Here is a 27831-nt window from a genome sequence, read left to right as displayed (position 1 = left end):
CGTCGGATGGCGCCACTTGACAAACCGAACTAGGGTTTTTATTTGAAAAAAAGAAAACGTCACTAACGTGAGTATTATTTGTCTAGTTACTAGCCGGTAAGCCTGCCTGCTAGCCGAAAGCAAACCGAAACGCGCCTACGCATTCGTGGTGCACGTGCTGTCATGGGCCGCACGATCGTTTCCTTGTGCTAGAGTACACTTTACTTGTGCACCTGCCGTATTGTTGTCGTGTGGTCGTTCTCTAGTACCCGCGTTCAGGTTTCTTGCTTTCCGTAGTTTGAGCAGTTCAGTGGTAGTTTGAGGTGCCATCTCGCCGAAGATTCAAAGCGCAATGGTGATGTTTCGTTTGCTAGTGGTTCATATAAGCGTGCAAGTTTTAGTCCGTTTCTCACCGTCATTATTTTTGCAGCCAAAGGCTAATCAAGCAGAGAAAAAGAGGCGCATACAAGCCAGAACGTCGAGGCCAGTGCATCCAAACAGCCGAAAGGCTCAGCAGATGGCTAGGAAGAAAATTCACAACAGCAAAATCACTACGTAAGGCTACTTTCTTTAATGGGCATGCGTCAGCAGTGCATAGCAAACATTGTTAATACCCTTGTTTTGTTTTGCAGTAGAAAAAAGCAGTTGGCACTCAAGCTGAAGAACAAGCGTAAGTTGATCCATTTGATTGAGTTTGTATCGACAGTAATCAACATCGTGAACGCAAGCACGTTTATGTTCAGTATGGATTACCAACATGCCCAGTCAGCCACATAGCTGACTCCTTGATCGCTCCATTTCAGTCGAGAAGCTTGCCTGGTTTCGCGAGAACCTTTCGACCGTTGAGGCTGACCGACTGTCCCCAGCAGAGTTTGACGCGTTGATTGAAAGGCAAGTCTCGCATTACCGTTTATTGCTTGGCCAAAGGCTGATGAACGGAAGATTTGTTATATGAGCGCTGCCAAAATCCACGCTGAAGCAGCAGCGTGTTTGTTACTTTCAATGTTGTTGACGCTTAATGGACGCATTTATGGCCTGTCGCACCGTCACATCCATCGAGAAAAGTTATTCCTTCTCTTCCTCACACTTGCAGGTACTTTCGGCGTTTTGACGGGGAGCTTGAGCACGTCGATAACATCGAACGCATCCGTGGCACCGTCACTCAGTTCAAAGGGCGGTTAGATGCCATCAAGATCACCCTTGAGAATGAAATCCGAAATTACAATTCATGTGGCATTGAAGCACCAGACTTGCTCTCGCCAGATGCTTTCAAGCTCTTCGTGTAAGTTTGATGCATCTGTCTACCTTTTCTTGCTTCTCAACTTCGTGTGCTTTTGGATGTCACCGTACAACCAACCTCTACACTATGTCCACATGGCGATTACACAGTTTATTGCACTTCTGACGCCGCAACATGAAACTATGATAGGACTTGGGAACAGATGAATTAGCAGTGCACCTTATACACAGTTTGTCGGTTGTTGCACAGTGTACCTACCTAACCGAATGGCCCACTATTGACACATTAACTGACCTCAGATATTGTGCCTTTTTTTTTCTCTGGTAAGCTAGTAAGCATGGATTGTCACATTGCGTGGTATGGCACATCGAATGACTACAAAGGACATGTAAGACATCTTTAAAGAGGCCATGAAACACATTTTTTGTGTCAAGAATACATCCCCGGTATGTGGACAGGGCTCCCATGAACATGCAATCCGAATGTTACTACACTCTCTGTAGTGTGGGTGGTATTCTTATGTCAAAATTGTTTGATATCTCCTTTGCAATGTTGTCATCTTAAATGCAGTAAGCAGACCTAGAGGTACAAACACGAAAAAGCAACTATTCAATTTAAGAGCAAACAAACTGGGTCTTCTGTGAATGAAGAGAGCATTCAACTGGGCTGTTCAAAAAACTGAATGCGTCCTCGCCCACTTTTGCGTCAGTGAGTACATTAATTTCACATCAAAAGATAGGAATAAAATCACAGTGATATACCTTTACATTATAATAGCACTTCTTGGCAGAGATTTATTATAATAATTATTATTATTTTGCTTTTCTGAATAAATTAGATTCCTCTTCAGAATTTTTTTTATCAGCAAGTTAATCTACCAAAGTTTGCTATCGTACAAGACGCGGCAGGTTACATTTGTTGTTGTGATGCTTGTCGTAGCTAAGAAAAAGGTGTTTGACTTGTTTTGTTTAAAGACTGCCTTGACTATTACGTAAGCAGGAGATCAAATGACATACACCTTGCAGTACAAAGCAAAAATATGATTGTTTCAATGTAGAAAGCTAGGGTGGTTGGGTATGTGAAACATGATGCATTTCCAGCACTTTCTAAATAAAGGAAGAGACAAGCATCCTCCTGTCTTTACTCCTTCTCTATTTCTTCCCTTTTCCAAGCGGGCACTCGAAATGCATTAAATGGCCTGTTCACTTCGTAGTATTGTGTGTGTGTATACGTGTGTGTGTTTTCTTTTCCATGGGCATCTGCTATGCTTAAAACAGAAAATTACAGCAAAGTTCATTGTCTGCATTATTGTGTAATGGGATGAATGCGAATGAGACATCGCTACACAGTACGATGCACTTGTTATGAGCATTATTAAAAGTGCCCACTGATCTCAAAGACCTTGCATTGTACTAGTGATAAAAAATCTGTTGCAGAGATTTACTGACCAACAATATTGCTGGAGAGTGAGGAAGGTAATTGCAGCATAAATTTATGCAGATAATAGAGTCATATTTCATGGTGAAAGGTAGCAATCTGACTCAGTTGAATGATGCGATGCAGGCAGGTCTGTTTGTCTGTGTGAAAGTACAATAAATAAAGCACACCAGTAACATCCATGACAAGGTTCTTCCACATGTTCAAACCGACTAAAGGCCATAGATTTAATGGAAACATGTCTTGTGCGACTGGCTGAATTAGCAGCATATATTGCACTTAGTGACTGCTTCACTCTTGCTTATGGGATTTGTAATTGTGCACTTGCATGCTAAAATTTGCCGCCCCAGTTTAAAGGGACACTAAAGTGAAACAACAAATCAGTTTAAACTGATAAATTATACTCTGGGAACTCTACTGTCCTTACCTTCATCCACATAGGTTTACAAATAGAAAGAAAAATTAAGGTCAAAGATTTATTTTAAAATTTTAATTTTAAATTTCGCACTGAAATCTGAAATACGTGACGTCATGGATTTCAAAAAGTTTTTTTCGTGTTTCGTCATCATTGGCTTGAAGAAACTTCCTGAAAATTGGTATGCTACGTCTCTGGCCACCTCAGAGGACAACCCACTTCATTTTCACCTATTAGAAACTATGTAGGCCCTAGCAGACGCCATCAAAGTCTATGACATCACGGCAATTGGTCTGGGAACTTCAAGGCGGCATAGCCACTCACATTTTCTTGCGCATTTTCTCGCTTACAAAGCTTCTTCTGGCTGCAAGTGCAGTGATTTTGGTATTGTGAAAGAATAATTTCCCAATACGAGAAAAATCGTTTTTCTCTTTAGTGTCCCTTTCACGACCATTGTGATTCTGTACAAGCTAGTGTGCTTTTTATTTCTGTAGTGTAGTATGTAAAGCAAAATGCGACCCAAGTTGGCACGATGAAACACTGGGCATTCTCACACAGTGAATAAAACCTTCAAGTGAAAATGAAGAACAGGTGCTGTTGCATGGAACTACTGCAACCAACCAAAATGTGGCAATGCATTGAGAAATGAAGCATATCCGCCCCTGCGTTTAAAACGTGCCATCCACCCAACTGTCTACGCCGGTACTTGCCCTTGGTGTAAAGGACAGCGAACTCTCACCCACATTTCATGGGAATGCATACTCGGGCCGTCCAAAATTAATACGCCTCACATTCCGGCGCAAAAATTCACAACTGAGCAGTGAAAGACCTGGCTTGCCAGCAAGGAAAATGAGGCCCAGTGGTGCTCCTCCACCAGGCACAGCGGGCTGCTGAGGCCATTGGAGCCCTAGACCACCTGCTTCTCCAACCACTGCTTTTTTAAGAAACGTTTTCCAATACAGTTCAAACATGCAGTGGCACAGAAGCAGACGCTAGCTTGTGATCCACCTTTACATGTCATTCAGGAGCTGGCAACGGGTGGAACCATAGTATGTCCTTGCGCAAATAGTATTACAGTGAGAGAGTGCGGGGCTAAAACCTTCTGTGAACAAAGTATACGTCTTTAAGAACATGCTGGCAAAATTTTGTATGACAAGAGGAGGAGCCATGAAGTAATAAAAAAATTGCATTATTACAGTGTGCCTTGAGGCTTTTTCCAATAGTTGAGTATGCTTGCTGTAAAATAACCAAGTGGATCGATTGACAATTCACAGGGGCAGTATATGTTTTTGAATGAAGATGTTGATGAAATCTTGGTCATGTACCAGCCTGTGTGGCCACGATAAATGAGCAGAGAATTGCAAAAGTTGCAAGAACACCCTTTTGTGGAATGATGTTGTGGTGTTATGGTAACATTGATGTTATGGTGTAAGAGAATATGTAGAGATCTTAAAGTGAAACTTTGAGCAACATTCTTGGACCTTTGCATTGAAGCATACATTAAAAGTTTATTGGAGCTTAATTGAGAAGAGGAGGAATTGATTGACAAAGCAGTTTCTATTAGACACAATCATGTGAAGCTGACAGAAACTACGCGAAGGAATGGATGGCAGAAGTTATTTGTGGTTATTAGTTTATGCATGGTGCTTATATATATAACAAAATGGGAGCTGAATCAACAACCTCTTCAACAACCTCTGCATTATGCGGGATTGTGAGTTTGGCTCAATTAAAAACTACAAATAACTTGTGTCTTCACATTATCTGTATGCTTCATGTGGTTGCATCTTAACAAGAATGAGCTCCTCAATCGACTACCCTTCTTTGCACAGTGAAGTTGTCGACTTCAGAAGATTTGTTGCCGCTAGGTAGCATGTAAGGGTTTGCTGGTCAGCTGCCAGCTCATAAAAGATCACGTGGCACATGATAGCTCAGGGCAAAAAGAATGTTCTACATTTGCCACTTTGGCTACAATGTACGCTGACTAACACCCCCAGAGTAACACATACATAAGTACTCAAAGTGAATTAGGGGAGGAGCCACCACCATAGCACAAATTCGTGCACCACGTTCAGAATGCAGTGGTTCTAAGTTCAGCTCTCCCTGGGGTCAAGTTGTTTTTTGTCCATTATAATTGTTATACCTCAATTAAAAACTAGAAATATCTTTCCTTATGCTTTTTTCTTGCTTATTATCTGTCAGCTTCATAGTTAAAGTGGTTAGAGAAACACCAATGGCATGCCGAGGGAGTACAAATTCGAAAGTGCTACCTGGAGATTGCCTTGTATTTTTCCTAGCAGTGGGGAGGGAATGGGAGGGGGTTCAATCGCACTGACAGTTTTGCTGTATATATCAGGTTTTCATTCTGCTGGGTTGCACAAGTTGTGTTCTTAAAACTGTTCAGTGCAAATTTAGCAGTAACTTCAGTTTGCAATTGTTATTGTCTGTTAGTTCTCATTAATATTTTGTCTAACAAAGAAAAAACGAGCCCTTAAAAGTCACCTTCTTTTCTTCAGTTTGAAGTATGTGTTTTAAAATTTCCTTACTTTCAGGGAGTGGGATGGAAGCTCCGTGAATTACCTGCCAAAAATAGACATGCGTACGATCTCCAAGGCCATGCTGGAACGACTGGCACTCCAATGAAAGAGAAAATATTTTTAATTTGTTGAGACTGTTATATCTGTATTTATTTAAGCTTGCAAATGTGCTGTATAAATGTGCTTCACAAACTTATTGCTTCGTAGTTGTACTTTTTTTTTTCCTGTACTGCACTTGGCACAAACATTGTAGCAAATTTTTGCAAACTCAACATTGGTTGTTGGACCTTCCTTTCTATTTGACTGCCATCAATCATCCTATAAAGAAGGCCCCTTTGCCTTTTAAGCACTTGAACTTAAAGGGGCCCTGCAACACCTTTCTTCAGACTGTTTAGAAAATGCTGCCGATCGGTAGTCGAGGTCCCCGAGGACATGCGAGCCAAACATGACAGTGCAGCACGCAGCCTGGAATTTACAGTGAATTTTCTAAGCCGGCTAGAAATTGCTCGCTGTTCTCTTGACAAATGATTCCATAAACCGAAAGTCCACGGTCATAGACTGATTTGAGCATCGCGAGTGGCATAGTTACCGCGGCAGCTGCAAGTTGCTGCCACGTGCGTGCTCGCGATCACACTGAAAGTAAGCTGCGCATTCGAAGACAAAGAAGGTGCTCAAGGTCATGACGTGCTCTGACGAATGGATGCATCTTCTTGCCCCCTTGTCACCGCTCCCTGCATAGCTTTCAGCATGCTCACTGGTACAAAAGGAGAAAGAGCTTGAAGCGTGCAACAAGTCCCCGTAACTCTGCTTGTACTTGACGGATTCTAAAAATTTTTGTGGCACTCGATTTGTGAGGCAATAAACTCTTTTGAGGAAGTCATTCGAACATTACTTGGAAAAGTGTTGAAGGGCCCCTTTAGAGCGCCAGGTGATTTGAGCTAACCTGACCAAGGATGTTGAATTTAATAGGAGCAACTAGAAATGTTTGCATTAGGAGCTTTTGGTACATGCATACCAGGCAGCAGATGGACTTGTACTTTTGTCTCGGTAGCTTTGACTTGCTTTCGACTTGGTCATTTACGCCAACGCCTCCCACAGAGGCCGCAGTATACAGCAAATTAGTTTGATATGCGCTTAGTGCTAGTATTCAACTGGTTTGTAAGAAACTTAGCTGGTCAACCAGCTGTGGGAAGATAAGCTCAGCCAAGACTGGATTACCATTTCACTGGCAAGAATGCTGCTGCAATTGCCTAAACTGCTCCATTTTAAGCGACGAATGAGAAAACCTGTTCGAATGATGCGTCAAAGTGTGGCCTCAAGATTGTGCAGTATAACTTTTGCGACAATGCATGCATTATTTCCAAAGAATCGAGAAACATTCAGTGTGGTGGTTGCTGTCATGAATTGGTTAAACAGAAGTCTTTTGCAAGTTGGTTTTTATAAAAGAGCACGAGCATGACTTCGCAGAGTAGGCACCGGTGCTGTCTGCTAAGTGCAAAGAGCTTTGAAATATCTGTTGGCTGCTGAACCAAAACTTTTGTAAGAGCAGTGCACTCACTGAAGGTGTCTTGTTTGGGGTAAAAACATCGAATCGGTCATTTTCTTTGGCAAAGTGAAGACAGCTTCTTTTTACTATGGCATGTTGAAATGAGCTGAAATTGGTCTTTAGCAAATCAAGGGCAGCTCCATTCAATTCTCTGGGATCTTGAAATGAGCGGTGCCATGCTATTTCTCATCTATGGAGGCTACATGACAAAAAGTGCCTTACGTTTAGTACTACTGCAATTGTCCACCAGCATGCCGGCTGACAATTGCAGAAGTTTCATCTGCCACTCGGTCCCATGATACGCAATTTGAGAGGTGCATTTGCAAGAAACTACTTAGCTTAATCATTTGGCCATTGGAGCTCACATTAAATTCAATTTATTGCCTCAGTCCTCAACTGCAGCAGCAATGAAACTTTAATAAGTCAGGTAAATATACTGCGCTATATTCAGGTTAAATATACATGTATATGGACGCAATGTTTAAAAGGTCAAGTTTTCATTATATCAACAATTTTCTTATGCTGGTGTACATTATATCGAGCTCCATGTTTTCTTCTGACAGCAAAGTACTTTGTGCTGTAATCTGTGTTTTCTTCTCTGCTGCTGATTGAAAGGCACATTGCTGTTTTGCTAAATCCTGTGGGCATGGCAGATTTCTTCATATCAGTTCGTTTCGAGTTTCCTTTTTGGTGTTGTTTTAATGTCAGAGTCTGCTAATTAGGAAGCCTTCTAGTGCACTACTGTTACTTTAGCACATTTCTAATGCTAAGGCAACATTTGTTCATTCTAGTCCATATCTAAATATACACTTTAATAAATTCCATAAATTCCATAAATTCCATAAATTCCATGTTTTCTTCTGACAGCAAAGTACTTTGTGCTGTAATCTGTGTTTTCTTCTCTGCTGCTGATTGAAAGGCACATTGCTGTTTTGCTAAATCCTGTGGGCATGGCAGATTTCTTCATATCAGTTCGTTTCGAGTTTCCTTTTTGGTGTTGTTTTAATGTCAGAGTCTGCTAATTAGGAAGCCTTCTAGTGCACTACTGTTACTTTAGCACATTTCTAATGCTAAGGCAACATTTGTTCATTCTAGTCCATATCTAAATATACACTTTAATAAATTCCATAAAGATTTTATGTTTTTCTTGTCTTAGCAACATACCACTAAAGTGATGGCAGCTGCTGAAATAGTTATTTTTCTGCTCCAAAATGTTTTCAGCTACACCCACTATCCACAAATTGGACAAGCAACCTGCCCTGTGTATATGCAGTAGTTGTTCTTACCGTTCCTCCTTTTTTTCCCCATGAAATATCTGGGTAGCATTCTCATGAAAAGATTCAAAACATATTCCACTTTTATACGTCAAGTATGGCAGGTGTTTGTGTCTCGCAACTAGCCACTCTGGAGCTTGTACAGCGACTCACTACAGTGTTTCATTATGGCTGTTGTAAATTAGCTTTGTTTTTTTCCCTGATGGGGCCTCTCACCCCCTTAACATAAATACACAATTAGGCATTCAACAGTTAGGGCAATCAGATTCAGCACACTTGGAATGAAAGTACATAACTTCAACCCATAACCCTCACCAGGTTTGGGTATTGCACACGAACAAGCATGGCCCATGTTCAGGGGCCGTGTTCTACGACAATCACTCTCAGTGGTGATGTCATTTTTGCAAGATTTCACGAGATGAGTGCTGGGTCACTGACCATAGAATGTGACTTCTTGTAATCGTCCATTACGGGACGCAATGCCACCGATGTGCCGTGTAAAGCAAACGAGAAATAAAAGAAACAGGGCTTGTCATGTTCATGTGATGTGGTCCGTCCACTCTGATGCATGGGAGAACTTGGGGAACGTGCGCTGCTTGCCTGTGCTAACAAAGGGCGAGAGTGACTGTTGAAACTCCTATGCCAAAGTGATAGCAAAGCTGTAGAGCACCCGCCTTTGATGTTTGAGGTACTGGGTTCAATTCCTAGTGCCACTAGTCACCCATTGGTTTCCTTAGAGAGGAGAGCGGGCTCCCTGACCAAGTGCTTGGTAGTGCATGGGTACTCAACCCAGAAGGTGGCCTCTCCTTTTTCTCTTCTGCATATTGCTCTCCTCCCCTATGACGCTGTGCTGTGCTCCCTTATGGGTTGCACAAATTAGTCTTTTCCTTACCTCAAACCACTACATCTCCTAATGACATGGTAATAGGGCTATTAAACTTCTTCAAACTCCTTCAATAATGAAGGAATTTCACAAACAATAACAATTCTGGTAAAATGCTGGCCAGAGGGCAACTTACCTTTTTCAGTGTACAACCAAAACTTGTAATGGGGCCTGGTGAGGGGACCCTTAACAATACTGTGATTAGGACTACAAATTACATTTAACAGTACTGAGGCAAAGAAGCATGAATCTCTAATCATTCAAAATTGATGTTAATTAATCAATGGCCACTGTATAAAAAAACATGTCTGAATTTTAAAAGCTCTTAAAAATATGTGAGAATGTGAAATGTGTGATAAATTTGTGTTCCGACACCGAAACATGCTTCTGGAAGTCGGGAAGGAGCTTTTTTGGAAGTGACCACAGAGGCAAAGAATCTGTACCACTACCATCTTGAGCAAGACGAAGCACAAAGCACTATATCACTGCATGAAAACAGTCCTGTGGGAGACACACGTGGGGTCCATTTAAGACTGGATGCTAGCCAAGTGAGCAAACTCACATTGTATTGAACAAAGGCCTTGTCTGCACATGGACGTGCTCACTGTACGTCCATGTGCAAAACGATACACAAAAGCTCATTATTGGACTTGGTTCAAGCCACGCATGAATATGTACCCATATAGTTTTTCACACTTAATGCCTCATCCCTGCTGACACGAAGCTATTGAATATCATGGCAAATAGTATTGCAATAAGACACATTATGAACGGCTCTGGATTAAAATGTTGATGATTCTTTTATTCAAGAACAATGATTACTGCTTTGTAATTATCGTAGTACACATTGACATGTTTTGTTGCAATCATTTTATTGGTATTGTGCGATAATGTTCGGTCAGTGCATGATAAATTCACTGTGGTTGGACTCTTGATTGATGTGACAGTAAAGCCTAACACAGAGCCTTTTGAACACCCTATGCCATGGTGTCCAACAGCTTTACTCGCCATTCATGACAGTAGGAATGAGTGTTGCTTCTGAGTATGTGAGCCTCATTAAGCTTACTCTGGGATTGGCTCCTTGATGCATCGGTAGGGTGGGCATGCCTACTTGGGTGGGCTGATTTTGGAAAGAGTGCACCTTACTCGTCAGAGACCAAAAACAAGCAGGCACACTGAACTACAGACTTGAAAAAGGAGGCTGCGCTGAGGTACTGTTCAGGTACTGTTTGTCGTTTTAATGCACGATTCCATAGAGAACAGAGTCACTGCTGTAGGTTTTGCATCGTAAGTTTGCGTGCCCTCTCTGCATTCTCCACTGCTCCTCTTGACCTCGCCTACCTTTTCTCTAGCAAGACCGCAAGTTGGGCCAGTTGGTTAGGATTCATCTTGAACTTCGTTACAGCGTAACACTAGATACGAGCAAAAGGTAGGAACACAAGGCCATGTTGTTCATTTTCCTTTCTTTTGTCGGTGTCTGGTCATGTTGCACTGTAACGAAGTTCAAGGTGTACCTTTTCTCTGTTCATGTTCACATGCTCAGACATAGATGGTGCTACTGGTTTTTTACCGACGACATAAAAAGTTGTGAACGTGCCACTCACAGCTTCACTGTAAAATGTTGGACATAGGTTACAAAGTCACTCTAGCTTTTTGTATGTGAACAAGGTGCCCTTTTTTGCTACATGGCACAGTAATGTAATCCTAATGCGATTCAGTTTCGTCTGAGGTATCGATAAATAGGCATATATCTACCCACTGCACTTTTGACACAAAATAAAATTCAATAAATGGAGTATACTTTACACTGAATGGCATCTCTGCATTTATATATCTGCTTAAGGGGGGAGGTGGCATTGAAAAAAAACTTTTTTGTTTGTTGACCTAGAGCAATGAAATTTGGCATGCATACTAATAAGTGTCTCGTATAGGGAAATATGCAGTTTCATCATGATACCTTGAGTAGTTCTCAGGTTACATCATGCTACATGGTCCAATTATATGGTCTGCTCGTGGAAAGCCTAGCGCTGTAACAAAACATGCCAGGAAGCTGCAAATGGTGTTGATCTTTACTCAAAAGAAGACTACAAGGTATGACACTCTCAGAATTGTTTAGTAAATTCTCTTTTTTTTTTTAGAGATCATCATGGCTGCTGACACACATTGTCAGAAACAGTGTCATGGACAAATCATGATCTAGAAAAAAAACTGGGCCATAAACAAGAAATTGAAGAATGTCATACCCACAAGCAGTGTTCAGGGATTCAGGAAAAAGAAACAGAATCAAAATCGGTCCAGTCATTCCAGTGCTACTCTTTCCACGAGCAATGCACAATGTCCAAAACACACTTGTGAGAAAAAGCCTATCAAAGTTTTCGAAGTTGTTTGCATTTGTTAGAACGCACCAGCACTGTAGTCCTTGGTGTCCTTGTGTAGAGGCAACCTTTTGCGTCTCTGCCCTTTCACTTCATGCATGTGCGATGACTTCCTTGCTCGCTGAGCGTCTTTTTAGCAGCCCTGTGGAGGGTAAGGGCCCCAGGTTGCATACCCATTGCAGCACAAATCTTGGTGTAAGCTTGAAAGTTGCCTGCATTGTACCTCGCAACTGCCTCATGGACTGCTACTTCCACAGTGAAGTGGGAGGCATGCTGCTGCTTAGAAATTAGTGACCAAATCACCGAGTGAAGGCTTTCAGCGGCATTTTGTGTCTTGTTGCCACTGCAACGAGCCTGCAGTTGAGGGTCAGACAGGCGTTGGTACACTGGCCGCAATGCTTCAACAACTTTGTTGGGCAGGTTATACGTGTGTGGAGGTTGTGGCTTCCCCTCTGCCTCTGCTGCACGGTGCCTGCACCAGCTGCGGGCACCGGAAGGACAGAGCTCGTGATAAGGTTCTGCATCTGTCGATGAAACATTATGAAAGGTGGCCATCACTGCTTTCTTCATGTCTTTGATGTCCGTGTTGCTTCGCAGTGCTAGGCCATAATAGCTGGTGAGCCTTTTGATCAAGTCCTGCGTCAGGCCAATGTTGTCACGGATAGCCATGCCATAACAACCAGTCAGTCTTTTAATCAGGTCTTGAGTCAGGCTGCCCCATCCTCCTAGTCGATCCTTCTTGCTTCTTGACACATGTGTTGGAGAGCTGTACCCATCCTCTCTTTGACATGATTTATACAGTCTTCTTTAGCCAGTGGAATAAATCTGTACGTTCTTTCTTCAGAAAGAGTGAGGAAAGTATCACTGTCTCCATCACAAACAATGGATGCGTACCGGAAATCATTCTTTCCAGTGGCCTTCTAAATAAAATTAAGGTGGGGGACGTGGCATTCAGTGCCAACTTTCTTATTCCTTCGTAGGTTTTGATGAAAATTGACACAGTTATTGCAAACATTTCTGGGATCAAATATCTGAGCAGTTTATTCAATAACGCGAGTTGGTCAGATATAAATTCAACTCCCTGCTTCACACACGCCACGCTCATTTGCAAACCTCGCCTGTGATGCGTTTCATCATCCACTCGGTCGCGGAAACGGTAATTTGCGAGGCATTCGTTATTTTAGAAGATTCATCAGAGCTAGCGGCGATACCAAGCACGAATCCAAGCGTGCCTAAATTGCGTCACCAGCGCTTTCTTTCAAGCCGATGTACTCGGCCGCGGGGTCCGGGAAGTCGGCGCACGATATGCTGGCTGGCGGCATTCGGCGACAATACGCAGTGCTCAGCCGCGGCGACGAAAAATCGGCGCATAACGTACTTGGTCTCTCATTTTGCGGCGCCGACGCGCGAAATTGCTAGCCGCTGCTCGGAGCGGTCAATGCGCGACGAGCTTGACCGGGAGTCCGCTGCCGATGCGTAAAGTGCCCATCCGCACTTTCGAGTAGCCAGCGGACGATGCGATTTGTTGCTTGCGACGAAGCACAGTGCGGCTTGTCCGCTAGTGCGATGTCCGTGCTCGCAAAGTTCGGATTCGTCTCGTAAACCAGCGCCGTAAGCGGAGTTAGGCCTAGCCACGACTCCGAGCAGTAAGCTCGGTCGCGGTGTGCGTGGCCGCGGTGCCCGATGTTTCAAAGCACGTCATGTTCGATCGCGAGTACAAATAGTAGTTCCGCGAAGTTCTTCGTCACGGAGGACGAAGTGCTGACAAGCTGAATTACCCGAGACGCGCATCTGCGATGTTCGCGACGAGCGCGGCACGCTACCGTCTCTCGTACTCTGATGACGGCGCTTCCGCTTGCAGCTGTCAAACTACATGGTAATCATATTCTAAATTATCGTCGACCCGTGCATACAGAACGAGTGAACGCGTCACTGAGCCTCTTCGATTATTCGCTCGGGCTGCCAGACGGCAGCCAGCGGGCTGCCCGACAGCCTGCCAGACGTTCGTTTTTCTCGGGCAGCTCTCGGGCAGCGTCGAAGCTCCGCCCACCTGCCCGACGGCTGCCGTAAACGCGCTCGTTTTTCCCTCTCCGGCAGCCAGCCGGGCTCGGAACGATTTTGCGCTGGCAGCACGCTGGCAGCGAGCAGAGGACGCGCTCTTCTGCGTGTTTTTTTTTTTTTTTTTTCGTCGCGTCGTCTGCTCGCGAATTCTTTGAGCAGAAGTTCGCCGCTCCGTTTGAGGAGTCTTTTTCGTTTCGCTGCTTTCACGGTAGTTGAACGTGCATTTCATTTGTAGCCTGCGTCTGTCCTAACGCCATGAAATATTATTTTAAGCGAGGTGCAGACAGAAGTGCGCCCTCTCTAGAAGAAGGGATGCGTTGGGCTGCACGGTGGTAATCTCGTGCATGTGATCAAAGGTAAGACATTTCAGTGTCATGCGAGTAATCTTCGTGTTGTTTACGTTTAATTCGTGTCCTCGGGCAGCGCCGAAGTTTCTTTCGGTTTTAGTAGCTCCCCTCCGATTCTGATGGTCGCGATATGCGAATGTGATAGCCGTCAAGGGCCCCGATGATGTCTGGAAGGCCGGCTTCTACCCCTTGGCGTTGATACAGCGCACAAAATGCACGCTTGCTTCGTGCGATATCGTTGCTGTCCGGCCACTTGATCTCTCTCGCACTGATAGCATTTAGGAAGTCAAGAACACGCCGAATTTTGCCGTGCACGCTCGACCCACTCACGTCGAATTTGTCCGCAACTACATACATTGTAGTTTACGTGCCGATCGAGATAGCTTAGCCTGATCAGCACGGTCTTCTCAGCTGACAGCTTCGTTCTTCCGACTCTAGCCCTGCGGATAAAATGCGGACCTCTCAAATTCTTTTACAAGAGCCGCAGCTGTGCTTCTGGACAGTCGAAACATTTGTCTGAACTCCAGGTCCACATACGCTGGCACAACCATCTCGATGTATAACAGAACACGGTGCCGATCCTACCTCATTCGCCGGGCCAACAACAGGCTGATGGTGCGATGCTCCACGTCACCGCTTTCCTCTTCAATCGCATCGTAAGCGTGTAGCAATTCTGCGATTGCTTGTAGCAGCACAACGAACTCGTCTGCCGAAGCCGCTGTGTCTACAGGACGAAGATGTAGCAGACGACACAGAGCTCGCTGCGCTAGCGTGACGATGATGATGATGATGCTGTGGCGGCAGCCCTCGGGCTGCCCGACGCTTGCCCGAAAATTTTGACCATCGTCACAGTGACGCATAATGACGTCATTTCCTGTCAGAATGGAGTCCTCGGGCTGCCGTCTGGCTGCCCGAACAGGGAAAATCGAAGAGGCCCACTAAGTAGCGCGATTTTCGACAGTCGTAACATCAGGTAACATCGCGACGCGTAAGCAGCAGACGGCTGTCCTCTCGGAGCGAGCATCGGACCAATGACGAGGCGTGCTGGAGCAACATGGCGGACGCGGCCAATCGGAGGCCTCGAAACGACCTTCAGAGATGTGCTTTTTGTGCGCTTGTTTTTAAAGCGAGGAGTCAGCTGAGGCGGGGAATTTGAAAACGAAGAAATGCTCTTTACGGCGAGCTCAAAATGGCGGCGCCCGGTTGTACCGTTGCGGAGCAAGAATTTTTTGAAAAGCACTGTTTTTTTGCGATCTCCACAATAATTTCCGACACCTCAGCCCGCGCAACTAATTTTTTAAAGCACTTCTAGGTGGTTTTCGGTGAAGATATTTTGGAATCAGATAGAAAAAGGGCTACAGAAACTGAAAATGTGATTTTCAAAAAATCGATTTTTTTTGCCGTTTTGCGCGATACGAAAGCCGCGTCCCCCCTTAAGTGTGTAACAAATTTGATTCAGGCTCAGATGCCAACATCTAGAGTTCAGCCCACTTAGTGCTGCAACTGGTCACATATTGGCACCACACTTCAGTCTCAAGTAATGACATGTAGAAAATGTCATTACTTGAAAGACCATAGCAGTGTATCCTTTTATGCTGATGATACAAACTTTGCCATCATTCCCCCCTCCTCCCCCCCCCCCCCCCCCCTTTTTTTTTTGAGTGCACATACGTGGTGCCACAGAATATGTGCTGGCTCCTGTAGCCTCTTGCAAGACTTGCCAGTTCAACATCAACAGCTCTAGGTGCCTCATCTATGCAGCATCTTGCACAAACTATCAGCATAAATTGCAAGCACTCACTCTATAATTCTATCGTTCATAATGAATGCAGTCAAAGGGTATGGCTTATTTACCGCAGCCTGTTGCACAAGTTTATCATCAAATGTTTCTTGCACTGTTTCATTTATTAAAAATTTCTGCAAAAAAACGCAATTTTTGATGAAAGAAAAATGTGCGAAATGGTAATAAAACTTACTTTAAAGTATGAAGTTACGCTCAACAGAGTGCATATACAGTCTGTTCCAGACATATAGAATCATTTGCTATGTCGAACAGTTGAAACGCCCTTTTGGAAATCCCATGCAAAAGTATAGCACTGTCCTAGGTGTATATCAAACTCCCATTACATTCAACATATCAAAAGCTCTGTCCACTGGCGTAAATCCAGAAAAATCACAAGGGGGGACACACATCAGACCATGGTGGCCATTTTGTTTATATACCTAAGGGTTGTATTTTTATTTACATGAGAATTAAACCATGCTTTGAAATAAAATTTAAAAAACGAGCATGGGGTCCCAGCTCGAGTAATTGCATTGTTCTATTCAGTCTTTTTTGAACCGGTCAAGCGGCTTTTGCGATTTTTATAGTCTGACACAGCTGAGGGGTGTTCAACACAGGTACACACTAAAAAATAATCAGTCTTTAAAAAAAGTTTAATGCGCTATACTTAACTGCAAGTAATTCAAATATTAAAAGGGGGAAACACTTGCAAGGGGTGTCCCCCCCAGCCTGAACACAATGAGGGTCAGGACCCCCCTGACCTCCTTATGATTCATGCCAATGGCTGTGTCACTGCAAATGCACTTCACTTAAATGACCTGTGGTTACTTGAGTCATCCGAAATATTCATGTTAATGAATTGGCATTGTTTTGGCAGATGCTGTCAAACAGGGCATTGAACCTGAAGGGCAGTGCAAGCAATGTAGGAAAGTGAGCAACATGCGTGCCTCGATATATGGACGTCTCACCCAGCAGGGATTTTATTTATGCTCCAGGATTAGCTTTAATTTGCTTCACCGCAACACAGCCATGTAATTCGATGAATACTAACAGCAGAAAACTAACTGCTACGCAGTGAAGCACACCACCTGCGACCATCCGTTATCGAGGGGCAAGGGAGGGAGTGCCTATCGAAATGCAGCCGCAAGGGAGGGAGGGGCCCATTGAAATGCAGCCGCTGTGGCTGGGAATCGAACCCGCATCCTCGAACTTAGGGGTGCAGCACCTTAGCTGCTAGGTTACCACAGCAAGTGTTATCGAAAAGAGGGCCGCCACATTGTTTCAAGGACGCAAAAGGCCACCTTGTCCAATATGCATGTTCCCCAAGGCATGCATGATAAATTAAGTAAACTTTTATGCCTTTCAATGCGGACTAGAAGTCAATGCGGACTTGAAGAAATTTCTTTGCGAACTGCATTCTCAAATTCTCAAGAGAAGTTTCAAGGAGTGTGCAAGTTTTTAAATAGAGCTTCAGATAGGCTTTTTTTTTTGCAGTATGTCCCCTTCCATTTTGATATATCCGGGTTTGACTGTATTGCAATGAGAAATTTACAAAAATTGATTAAAATTGCGGAGTAACTCGTGTACAAAGTTTACAACTCAGCAATACAAAATGATATCATAATTCTGTAAACTGCAGCTAATGGTAATATATAACAGACAGAATTTATGTATTGTACACCGCTCAGAAGAAATACTACCAATAATCTCAGAACAGAACAAAGGCCGAAGTGAAAAAGACAGCAAGAAAGGCAGCCAAGTGTGCAGAAATGACTTTTGCAAAGCCCTCATAAATATTTTAACGATTTCATGTAAGCTATAAACACGCACATCAAATTTGTTATCTTATATCCTCCGAGAGATGTGTTTTACAGAACTGCAACATCTGTTTGGTGTATAATTGCATATTTGTAAACCTTGCGATTTTCTTTTTTAACTTTGCAGTATTCAGGAAATAGTAATAAAAAAACATTCCAGGCCCTAAATAAAATTTCCACTTTACAGCAACTAGAATATAACTTCCTCTTTCAGATGCAACAAATTTATTTCAAACTGGTTCAACAATATCTCATAAAGCATTTCTGCATTTTGCATTTATTTCAATAAGGTAACTGGAATAAGGTCCTATGTTAAAGCTTCTTCTTCAGTTCAGCTTTAGTATCTAGGATAGGTCAGGTTGCTGCAGGTATTGAGGTATTGGAAAAGACCTGCCACAAGCCAGTGCTGTTTTGGAGTTGTGTAGCTGATTCTTTGGAGCACTGCAAATAATCCCAGTAACATCTGACATTAGTTACATCAACTTCACATGCTTACAAAGAATGATCTCACAAACTGTGTTAGACAGCAAATTGACAAAAAGTAATTTATTTCATTTTTAAAGCCTAGAAATGAAATGTGGCTTCCTTCTCTGGAATCCCTGCATTAGCAATCATAAAAGCAACATTCCTTAGAGCAAACCGGAGTAACGTAAAAGCCCTGCTGGAGACAACCTTTTTAAAATGTCGGCATGTCCGTTTTTTTTTAATGTGTCTGGGAGATGCAGGTGCATGTCTCCCACACACAATCTAAAAAAAAAGGGTGGCGATTTGGGGAGTCTTTCTGCCATGCAACAACAAGTGTCATCTGGATTGCTTGCATTTCCTTTCTCTAAAACTCCGCTCACTACTTTCCCACAAGGAATGACCTGGGTGTATCAGGCACATAGCGATAATGCAAAGAAAGGCATACAGGATAAATGATCATTGTTGTGTCAGAAAGATGCCTCCACTACACCTTTTTTTCAGAGCGTAGTTTTAGCATTGTCAGGTGCACGTGTGATATTGCGCAGGTGACAGATAAGCCTGTTGCCATCAATGCTTTTGTGGTTCACATGACCTCCATGATGTCGCGTAGTATAGATTTTCGTCAGTGAAAGGCTATTTACCCTCGCTGGCAGAAATTTCAAAATTGGGAACTCTATGGTAAAATTTGTGTGGTATTAAAGGGGTACTGACACAAAAATTTTGGCCTCGCATTTTTTTGCTGCAATGTGTTGCTGGGGGCCTGTTAGTCATAACATGGCACATCGTTTCCTGCAGCGTGCGACAGATGATTAATTACAGGCTCCTCATTACCAACCAGTGTCAGTTTCGATTTCAAAAACGACAAGCCTCCGGGCACAACTATCACCACCTAGTGGGTGCAGGGCTCGACACGTCAGCACACAGAACTGTGACGCACTTCTGCGCGGTTTGCGACCAGCCGCCGAGAAGTAGGCTGCTGGAACAAATGCGGCAAAAAAAATGGCCGCTGTGACGTCATCATAACTTGTTGCAGCGTGGTCACATGAGAGAAGTAGGGGGTCACCGAGGGTCACCTTTGAGGGTGTCAGTAGCACGAGGGTGTCGATTGCTCACGTAAACTTCGAAATTCATTTAATTACCTTCCAAACTACATTAGCTGGTGATATTTTGCAGTTGATATATGCATAATCACGGGAATCGATCCCGCAGGCTATCTCGGCCGCAAAATTTTGTGTCAGTACTCCTTTAAATTACTGGGGACACAACCGTGCATATTATTGTCCCTATTATCGTCCCCAAGAAGCTGGTCACTCAAGATCACCCGAGATTTTGGTGTCTGCACTCCATTAATCTATGCACCACAATTTTGAAGAATGAGTAAGCTATCTTTCAGGGCGACATTGGAAGAGGAGTGCCCTCTACTTGTCTGCACATCCTTGCGAAAGAAGCTAATTTATTTGATGGAAAAGTTTCCAGTCGGTGTTACACTGTGTGTGCTACTGGGTGCTGCAAGATGAGGCCAAGAATTGCTTGAAAGGCTGAAATTCTGTGTAACAAAGATGTAGAAAGCATGTGCCTCTTGTTATAAATGGCAGGCACATTCTCCTCGAGAATTATTTAGGTCATGTTTTTATTGAGATGGTGCTACTCCAGTGTCAAAATTCAAATGAGAGAAGCTTGTGAGAAGGTGGATGCTTGAAGGGTTGAACAGTGGTTGAACAAGGAATGTCATTGGAGCCAATGTTTCGACATGGGGGGCTTGGCAAGGACAAGTACCCTTGTTGAAACATTGGCTCCAATGACGTGCTATAGCCCTGTTTATCACTTGAGTGCACAAGAAACTGTCTTCACAGATTCCCTGGACAAAGCAGGCAAGTTTAGTTGGGCCAGTCATCAGACGTGGCCCTTGAACAGCATACATCAAATGCAATGAAAATTGCTGTCTCACATAACACATATATATTATTGTACCTAGAGTTCTTGCATACCTTTCACTTTGCAGGAATTTTCTACATGAGTTCTTTTGCACAAAAAGAAACTGCATTCAATGTTTCCAACCCTCTCGCAGGTGTTAGCTTGTGGTCTTAACGCCAGTCACGGTGGCTTCTATCACGTAATTTTCACCCGCTTCCTTGCCCTCCTGGAAAAGCTCATGCACTTGAAAACGTCTGTGCATTGCATCTTGCTGCTTCCTCGCAGCAGCTGTCTGGGCAGTGAACAGTGCCATGATGCCCCATGGCTTCTCCATGGTTATTTTGCGTGGAGCATTATCCATGAGAGAAAGGGCATCAGCCATGCGGCCCTGCAGCTTCTTCAGGTCACTCAATCCAATGTTGCGACTGGCATTCAGCTGCCGGTCAAGTGGGTTTTGCACAAACATGGCAGTATACTCGGGCTTCTCTAGGGTCTGTCCAGAGAACGGTGCAATGCCTTTGCTCTTAAAGTTGAACGATGCGTAGTACTCAAAAAAGCTCCTCAAGAGGTCTTCTGCAAGAAAGGATAAAAGTGATGTGGTCACAGTCAAGCATACACAGTGAATGGGTGTGAAGCACACTGCTTTACACAAAACGTATTGCTCTAGTTGGTGTCACAAGAGAATCGTCAATTCAGTCTGTGGAGTGGACATTATGTTGGAAAGTATAATGAAGTTGCAATAACTGCTTTAAAATACAATGCAACCTGGTGACTTCAGCTGATGCCTCTTATATAAAAAAAATATTTGTAAAGAAGACCGTGACCTCTGGGCATCGCACATGGTGCAACTGGCACTAAGGCTCGGAGGAAAAGTAAGTTTGGCTTTAATTTTTTTATGTTCAAATTTCCTCTAATGAGACATTTTTTTTTCTTTTTTTAATTTAACTAATGCAGAAAGGTACTCATGAGAAGAGTAAACTAGCACAGCTTGAATAAGAATGTGTGTTTGGCCATACACTGTGGACTTCCAAGCAAGACTTCATTGGTTTCTTGAAAAGGAAGGGACGCAACACATCGATGTGTGACACATGAAAAGGCATACTATGGCTACATAACATTATTTGAGAATAAGTCTAAGTGCTCTCTAACCTAACGAACAAAATTAATAAGTTCACAATAAGGCTGCAGTTTGAAAAAGCAAAACATAGGCAACAAAGAAACAGACACCACAAGCAGTGATGCTAATCCTGACTCTCACAATTTTTTTTCACTATGCTCTTACCAAGAATGTGTACCAACTCGCCAATCTCTACATCTCGGTTAAGATGAACAAGTAAAGCTATAGCTCACCAAGTTCTTCCGCTTTCTCATGTGGTAATCTTGACTTTTGCCATGTCTTGAGACGCTTTTTGTCTGAAGTGACAAGTTTCAAAAAAGCACAAAAATGCCTTCACTTTCAACACTTTCAGATTTGGTGTTTAATGAATGCACAATGTGAAATACAAATGGCATGTAACACGGATGGACATCTAACAAGTAACAAAACAAATTTATGTTTTACATTCCATGGTTGTACGTACCAAAGGTTATGAGAAATGCCACAGTACAGGGCTCTGCATTAATTTCAGACACTTGGAAATAAAAAAAATCTTTAAGTGCGAGTTTCCAAGTTGGACAAAGCGTTGAACTTGTAACATCATATACTGATGGAATGCCTTATTATGGGTACAGCAATGCAAGACAAGATGAGGGCAAGGATGTAAACAGTCCTGGTTACTTCCTTCTCCTCATCTTGCCTTATGCTACAATATTAATTACAGTAAAACACCACTTGAACAAATGTCAACTGAAACTACTAAGTAGTATGAACTTTTTTCTTTAAATCCCCCACCGAAGTGCCAGTGAACCCAGTGGTAACACACTTCAGTTTAACGACAGTCAGTGCAGAGCACATTTCAGTTCGATGAACATATTCCGCGATATCATCCAATGCCTCCAAAGTCATATTGATCACTTTAACAACTACAACCGCACTTCTTGTAGCATAGTTTCAGAAGGTCACACAAACCTTCAAGGTCTCTAAGCGATGGTAGGAGGCCACACTGCTGCAGATGGAAAATGGCCAACAGTGTCAACTGGAAATTTGTGATCCATGTGCCAGGGACCTTGGTTGTGACACCTTGGGCCATTGCCCAGCTCCGAACTGTGAACAGCAGAGGGCAGAGAGCAGGTGCCAGCTGGGTGCACGAGTGCAGAAGTCGGGACATATGCACTCCAGACCTGTGTTGAACATGTTTTGTGGTCTTGGAAGGAGGTAACTATAAGAACAAGCAAGTGATGAAAAGACTCTTTGCAGTGGTACACATAAAGCGAAGTATCGGTGCATGATGGCCGCATGCGTTGCAGATGTGTGGCAAAGTTCTGCTTAGATTGCCCATACTTACAGCACATGCTAGATACCTGTAGAAAGTTGTTCTTTTTCTTATTCAGGTCATGTCTCCTTGGAAGCGCCACTTCAGGACTGAATGGTACAAGTCCGGGGTGTCATCACACTGTTCTTTATACAGGCAAGAATGAATTCTAGCAACCTTTTATACACTATGGCAAACAGTCCAGCTGCACTTCTCTGCAGCTGGCTATTATACTGACATAACAATAAATGATACAAGAACTTCATAAACTTCGGTACACTAAATATCATTGAAATCTTTGATTCAAGAAACATAACAGCATGCAACAAAATGCAATATGCCCATTTCATAGATAGGATTGAAATGCGTAAGAAACTAACATGTTGTTCAGAGTGAGGTCGCACTCTCTGCCCACAACGTTGTGCTGGAACTTGACAATAGGCACACGGGCCCTGAGGATGCGCTGCACCTCAGACACGCCAGGCACAACATAATGGAGCAGGTCTCCAAGCGTTTCAAGTACTCGTTGCACCAATGTCCGATCATTCATTGCCTGGTTCTTGTCTTGGAAGTACAGTTGCCCACTCGACTCCTGTACATTAAAAGCCGAAATGCTATCACTATTCAGATCATTCAGACAAATTCCTACCTAAAGAAGCCACTCACACAGAAGTATTTTTTATGTTCCCAGAACACCAGCAATTGCTTTTAGGTACAATGCAAGTATCTTTCTTCCCCAAAAAAGATATATTCAGGTTATAAAAGACTAAGAACACATCAATGTCCTTTAAATTGGAAACATGTAGAATTTTCACAATGGAATGGTGAGAGAGAGTGCAATTATATTTCACTAGCAAGCATTACAATGCTGCACAACATCTCGTTTGCTTGTCTCATGCTGCGCTTTGCATGATGATGAGCTGAAAACATACATACAGGTTCTTTAAACTGCGAAAAGGAGTCACTAGAACAGAGCAGATGTGGCAATTTACACAGTGCCTCTTTGCCTGCACCCTACAAACTCCTTTTCCTCATCAGAAATTCGTTTTTTTCTTCTCAGAGTCAAACCACATAAGCACAGATTGTGTAAGTTATAATCTTGTCAGTATAAACTCAGGTTAACAAAAATGAATCAGTACATTTATTAAATGTCTAATTAGCTAAAACCCTGACATGCCATTGTGATGGAGCTAATTGCCAAAAATGGCACAGCCCAAGAATTATGTGTCCGATAAAGAAATCATACCAATTCTTACAGATCATATGAACTTAGAGACGGTGCATTTCTAACTCAGATCATGCTAGAAATATACAGCAAGTCAAAGAAAAAACAGTTGGTTTGGTAGGTGTTTTTACATGTTCCTTGAAAAATGTCCATTTAGGCTTTAGAATGCAACATAAGCATTAACCTATAACAAGCGAGGTCTATGGATTATGTACCAATCTGGTCAAAACAGCTGTATAGGCTGTGCTGTTTGAAGAATTTTAGAGAGAAACATATAGAATGGCCTATATAAAATAAATTCTCACACCTTCACTGGCAAAGGTCAAATTTTGTGAATACATGAAATCTTTCTGCAGAAATACTGGTCCAGACAGGGTCCAAGTTTTAATAATACAAGCATGACAGTTGAAGATCACATGAAAAAAAAAAATTCAGTTCTATGAAGATAAAGATGCAAACCACTACCAATCTTTCATGCTCAGCAGTCAAGCAAAATGAAACACGAAATGAAAAACGTCATACCCTACTTACCGTGGCTTCTGGAACACAGTAGACCATATCAATGTCACAGTTATGCCTGCCAAAACCATTGACAAGGGAGCCAAATGGCAAGACCTGCCCCTTCGGATATAGTCCACTTATAAACTCTTCAACTTGTCTGCAGACTATAAACCCGAGCCGTGTCTCCAGGTCGCTTAGCTTTTCCATCTCGTAAAACTGTGTCATCTGTTCAGCGATCTGCAAAGTGAACGATGCATGGAAGTAAAAATTAATTCAAACCTGAAAAACTTTTAACCTGTCTTGGTGTAAGGCCAGAAATTAATTTTACAGCAAGCAGTTGGTGTTTAATTAGCATGCTGAAACATTTCATACTAAACCAGTTATTTCAATCAGTATTTAACTCATGTGAATTTTCATTCCACTTTTAAATGTAGATGTCGAAGGTTAAATATGGCCACTACGTTCATAAGCAGCTAGCACTGTCTTGGTATGCCAGTGCGGAAAGAGCAGTTGATGTAATCTTAATTAAGCATTTGATGTGACTGTTATTGGGAATAATTTTTTGATGCTCTTACCGTGCTGCTTTGAATCAATTTTATTGCTTGAGTCTGAGGTGTAGTGTTTGGAGAGGCTTCTATAGTAACAGAGAAAGATTTTTTTATTGGTCTCGTCGCCTTTTTCGGCGCAAATTTCAACAGTCTTGTCCGCACAGGGAAGCCATCAGACGACACGTGACCACAACTTTGTAATAGCTCTTGCACCTCGTCCGAGTGGCTGAATTCTAAAAGCACCTGACACTGCATAAAAAAAAAAGAGAAGAAGAAGGCGTCATGGTAAATGCACACAACGTAGGCGCAGCGCTGAGCTGTTCGTGAAAAATCAACGACGAAAGTCGGGCCTTACTTTGTGAGAGTTGTCCGCATAATAGTATGCCTTCCGAATGTTCCCGTACCGTGAACATTCTTGACAAAGCTCCGTGATTTTGTGTCGATTTTCCACTTCTACAAGTATGCTTGCAGATGACTCCTTTCTCCTCTGATTGAGGATTGCATCGAATGATAGCGGGGTTTGGTCCTTGTTTTCTGCATCAGGGCGAACAAACGCACGGTGCTGAATTTGCTATAGCAGAATGGAAGTCTAAGATCAAGTGATTAAGTTAACGAAAGCGCTCAAGAAAGAGTGATCCTGAAGTTAGAGCGCCGTAAAGTGAAAACGATGTTCATGCGTGGAAAACGTAAACAACGATCTTTGCTTCACACTGGATGCGCTAACAACACGAGTACGAAAGAGCGAACAGACAACACTTCCTTCGTCCTCGTGTTGTGCGTGCATAGAGTATGAATCATTACAAACTCGTTCAGTTGTCACTTCTACAGCAACATTCATAGCTGCGGCAAGGAACAGAGTCTTCGTAAGACTGCGGCGAAGATCGACAAATAAGCAAAAATCTAGTTTGTAGTGATTAGAGTAGTTGAATTAACTTACGAGAACAAAGAAGCTGCTTTCTTATTACGTGTTGAATCTGTCGTCCAAGCAACGCTGCTCTGGACGGGAGGATCAGCTGTTTAGAGTGAAAACAGCTCATTTTGAACGAAAGCACACCGGGAACACGATTATGTCATGGAGGCAGCCATTTTTTTTTAAATCTCATAGTGGCCAACGGGCGATCCTCTGCCCCGGCTGCCCTTGGCCAATGTATCAGAACGCCTCACTGCTGTCACTGCCTAGTTGATTATAGTATAGTTCGTACAAATGCGGTACTACAAATGCGGTACCTTGGACAAACTCGACATTTTAATTGTATTTAAACTTGTGTATAGCGTATTACGTTTGTATTAACGCGAGTGCCCAAACATTTGCCAAATGCACAGCCTTCGAGATGTAGCGTGACGCCAAAATCTCGCAGAGCGATCTTGATAAAATTCACTGTAACTTGACTCCACCTGTAAATGATCTTCCCGATCTTGTCCTTGTCCACCCGAAAAAAAAAAGAGAAAAACATTTTGTACCACCCTACACCTCTGACGACTGGTCCTCGCTCTTTTCACAGAGGACCCGTACTGGGGGCTTGCTCTTGCCTCAAGACATAATGAATAAATAATAATAATAATAAAGAGCGCACGTACGTGTCGGCGTTCGCTTGTTGACGTCGAAAAGTTTGCAGAAACGAAGCATTTTGGCCACGCATTTTGGCCACGAAAAGGGCACTTTTGGTCAGTACTGCACAGTAGCGTAGCCAGAAATTTTTTTCGGAGAAGGGGGTGGGTGGGGGGAGGGGCTAAACCATGTTATGTGTGTTCGTGCGTGCGTTTGTAGGTGTGCGTGCACGTGTATATGTGTACATGCAAAACTGAAAAATTTCGGGAGGGGCTGAACACCCCCCCCCCCCCCCCCCTGGCTACGCCAGTGCTACTGCAGCAAGGGCTGTAATGACTCAGGACATTTGCAGGATCCGTAGTTGGCAGTGCAGGTTATTGTGAGTCCATTAAGGATAGCAGGGTTGCGCATGATCCCAATATTTGCTCTTGTCCCAATTAACCTCCGAGGCGTACATATATGTATATATGCCAATATTTGGCGTGTACAATTCTAAATGCTGGTGTTTTGCAGAGTGAATGGACTTTTACGGTAAGAAACAAGCTCGCCGCGAGCCTAGCTGTCAGACGTGTGCACGCCTGACCCCTCCACTTTACCCTATTAACCCACGAAACGCAAAATAAGCCAGTTCATGCCTAAAAAAGCGTCTTGAACGGATAGTCTAATGTTCTCCTGGTCAAGACATTCTGTAGCCTTTGACGTCTACAGGTACGTGACGTCAGCTAGACCTGCCAACGTCACGCTAAAGTTGGCTAAAAAATGTTTTGACAAGATCAAGCTAACAATTTTTAGATGTTTTCAGAATTTTGTTTTACTGACTTTATAAACATAAAACGAGGTATTTCAACTGTCTTTACAACATCTTTAGTTAGCGGCGTGACAACTAACTTCAGAAGTGAGAGAATGAAAAAACACGAAACAGCGCCCGACAAAGCTCTTCCCTCTCCTTTCTCGTCGTGCCAGCCGGTACCAAAGAATTAATCAACATTACCCACATACTCATGCACCCTTGTCCTCACGGCGGCATGTATAAGTTTTCATACTACAGTACCGCCCGTTAGTACGGAGAATTAATGACATCTTCAACATAACAACTGTACGCAAGCTTAATATATGGAACACATCATTTTACTATGAAAGTAATATTAAATCTGAACATGCACAGAATTAACAACTTCATCAAGTACTTACGCAGAAACAAGATTGCTTACACGCAGCAATAAGTCCCATGATGTTGTGAAGGAAGGAAAGAAAATGACTTTGAAGGGCTCGTTCTCATTAATATTACGATCTTGTGAAAGCGGTTTTATTAATAAAAAAGCAGGAACGAATGTTGCACAAAATATGACAGATGGTGGCCGTATAAGATGAAGTCGCGGTTGCTGCTGTAGCCACACGAATTCACGTTCTGCGACTCCGGGGCTCATCAGGGAAACTGCACTTGCTTCTACGTAAGCTGGTGCTGTCTCAGGCCTAATGTCTTGTAAAAACAGCAGAGAAGAAAAACTGCAAGAAAAAGCAAGC

The 27831-nt window shown here is 43.1% G+C and overlaps 2 protein-coding genes across 2 annotated transcripts; one reads left to right on the top strand and one right to left on the bottom strand.

Annotated features, from left to right (window-relative positions):
* The first annotated feature begins 123 nt into the window (after nt 1–123).
* Nucleotides 124–5800, top strand: LOC119398610 (translation machinery-associated protein 16). Its single transcript, XM_037665446.2, has 6 exons — nt 124–334; nt 410–534; nt 612–649; nt 783–870; nt 1073–1261; nt 5624–5800. The coding sequence occupies exons 1-6, from the start codon at nt 332–334 to the stop codon at nt 5712–5714; spliced, it is 534 nt and encodes a 177-aa protein (XP_037521374.1). The 5' UTR covers nt 124–331; the 3' UTR covers nt 5715–5800.
* Nucleotides 5801–20164: 14364 nt separating this feature from the next.
* Nucleotides 20165–25870, bottom strand: LOC119398578 (poly(A) RNA polymerase, mitochondrial). The gene is made up of 8 exons (XM_037665415.2): nt 25696–25870; nt 25114–25292; nt 24786–25007; nt 24241–24447; nt 22865–23076; nt 22142–22353; nt 21424–21486; nt 20165–20646 (listed from the first exon to the last, which is right to left on the bottom strand). Exons 1-8 carry the CDS (start codon nt 25793–25795, stop codon nt 20231–20233), a joined length of 1611 nt encoding a protein of 536 aa, XP_037521343.1. The 5' UTR covers nt 25796–25870; the 3' UTR covers nt 20165–20230.
* Between the last annotated feature and the right edge of the window lie 1961 nt (nt 25871–27831).

This window comes from Rhipicephalus sanguineus, chromosome 1 (assembly GCF_013339695.2).
Source record: "Rhipicephalus sanguineus isolate Rsan-2018 chromosome 1, BIME_Rsan_1.4, whole genome shotgun sequence".
Taxonomy (NCBI): domain Eukaryota; kingdom Metazoa; phylum Arthropoda; class Arachnida; order Ixodida; family Ixodidae; genus Rhipicephalus; species Rhipicephalus sanguineus.
Note: the sequence above shows the minus strand (reverse complement) of the source record. Positions and strands in the feature narration are given on the sequence as shown.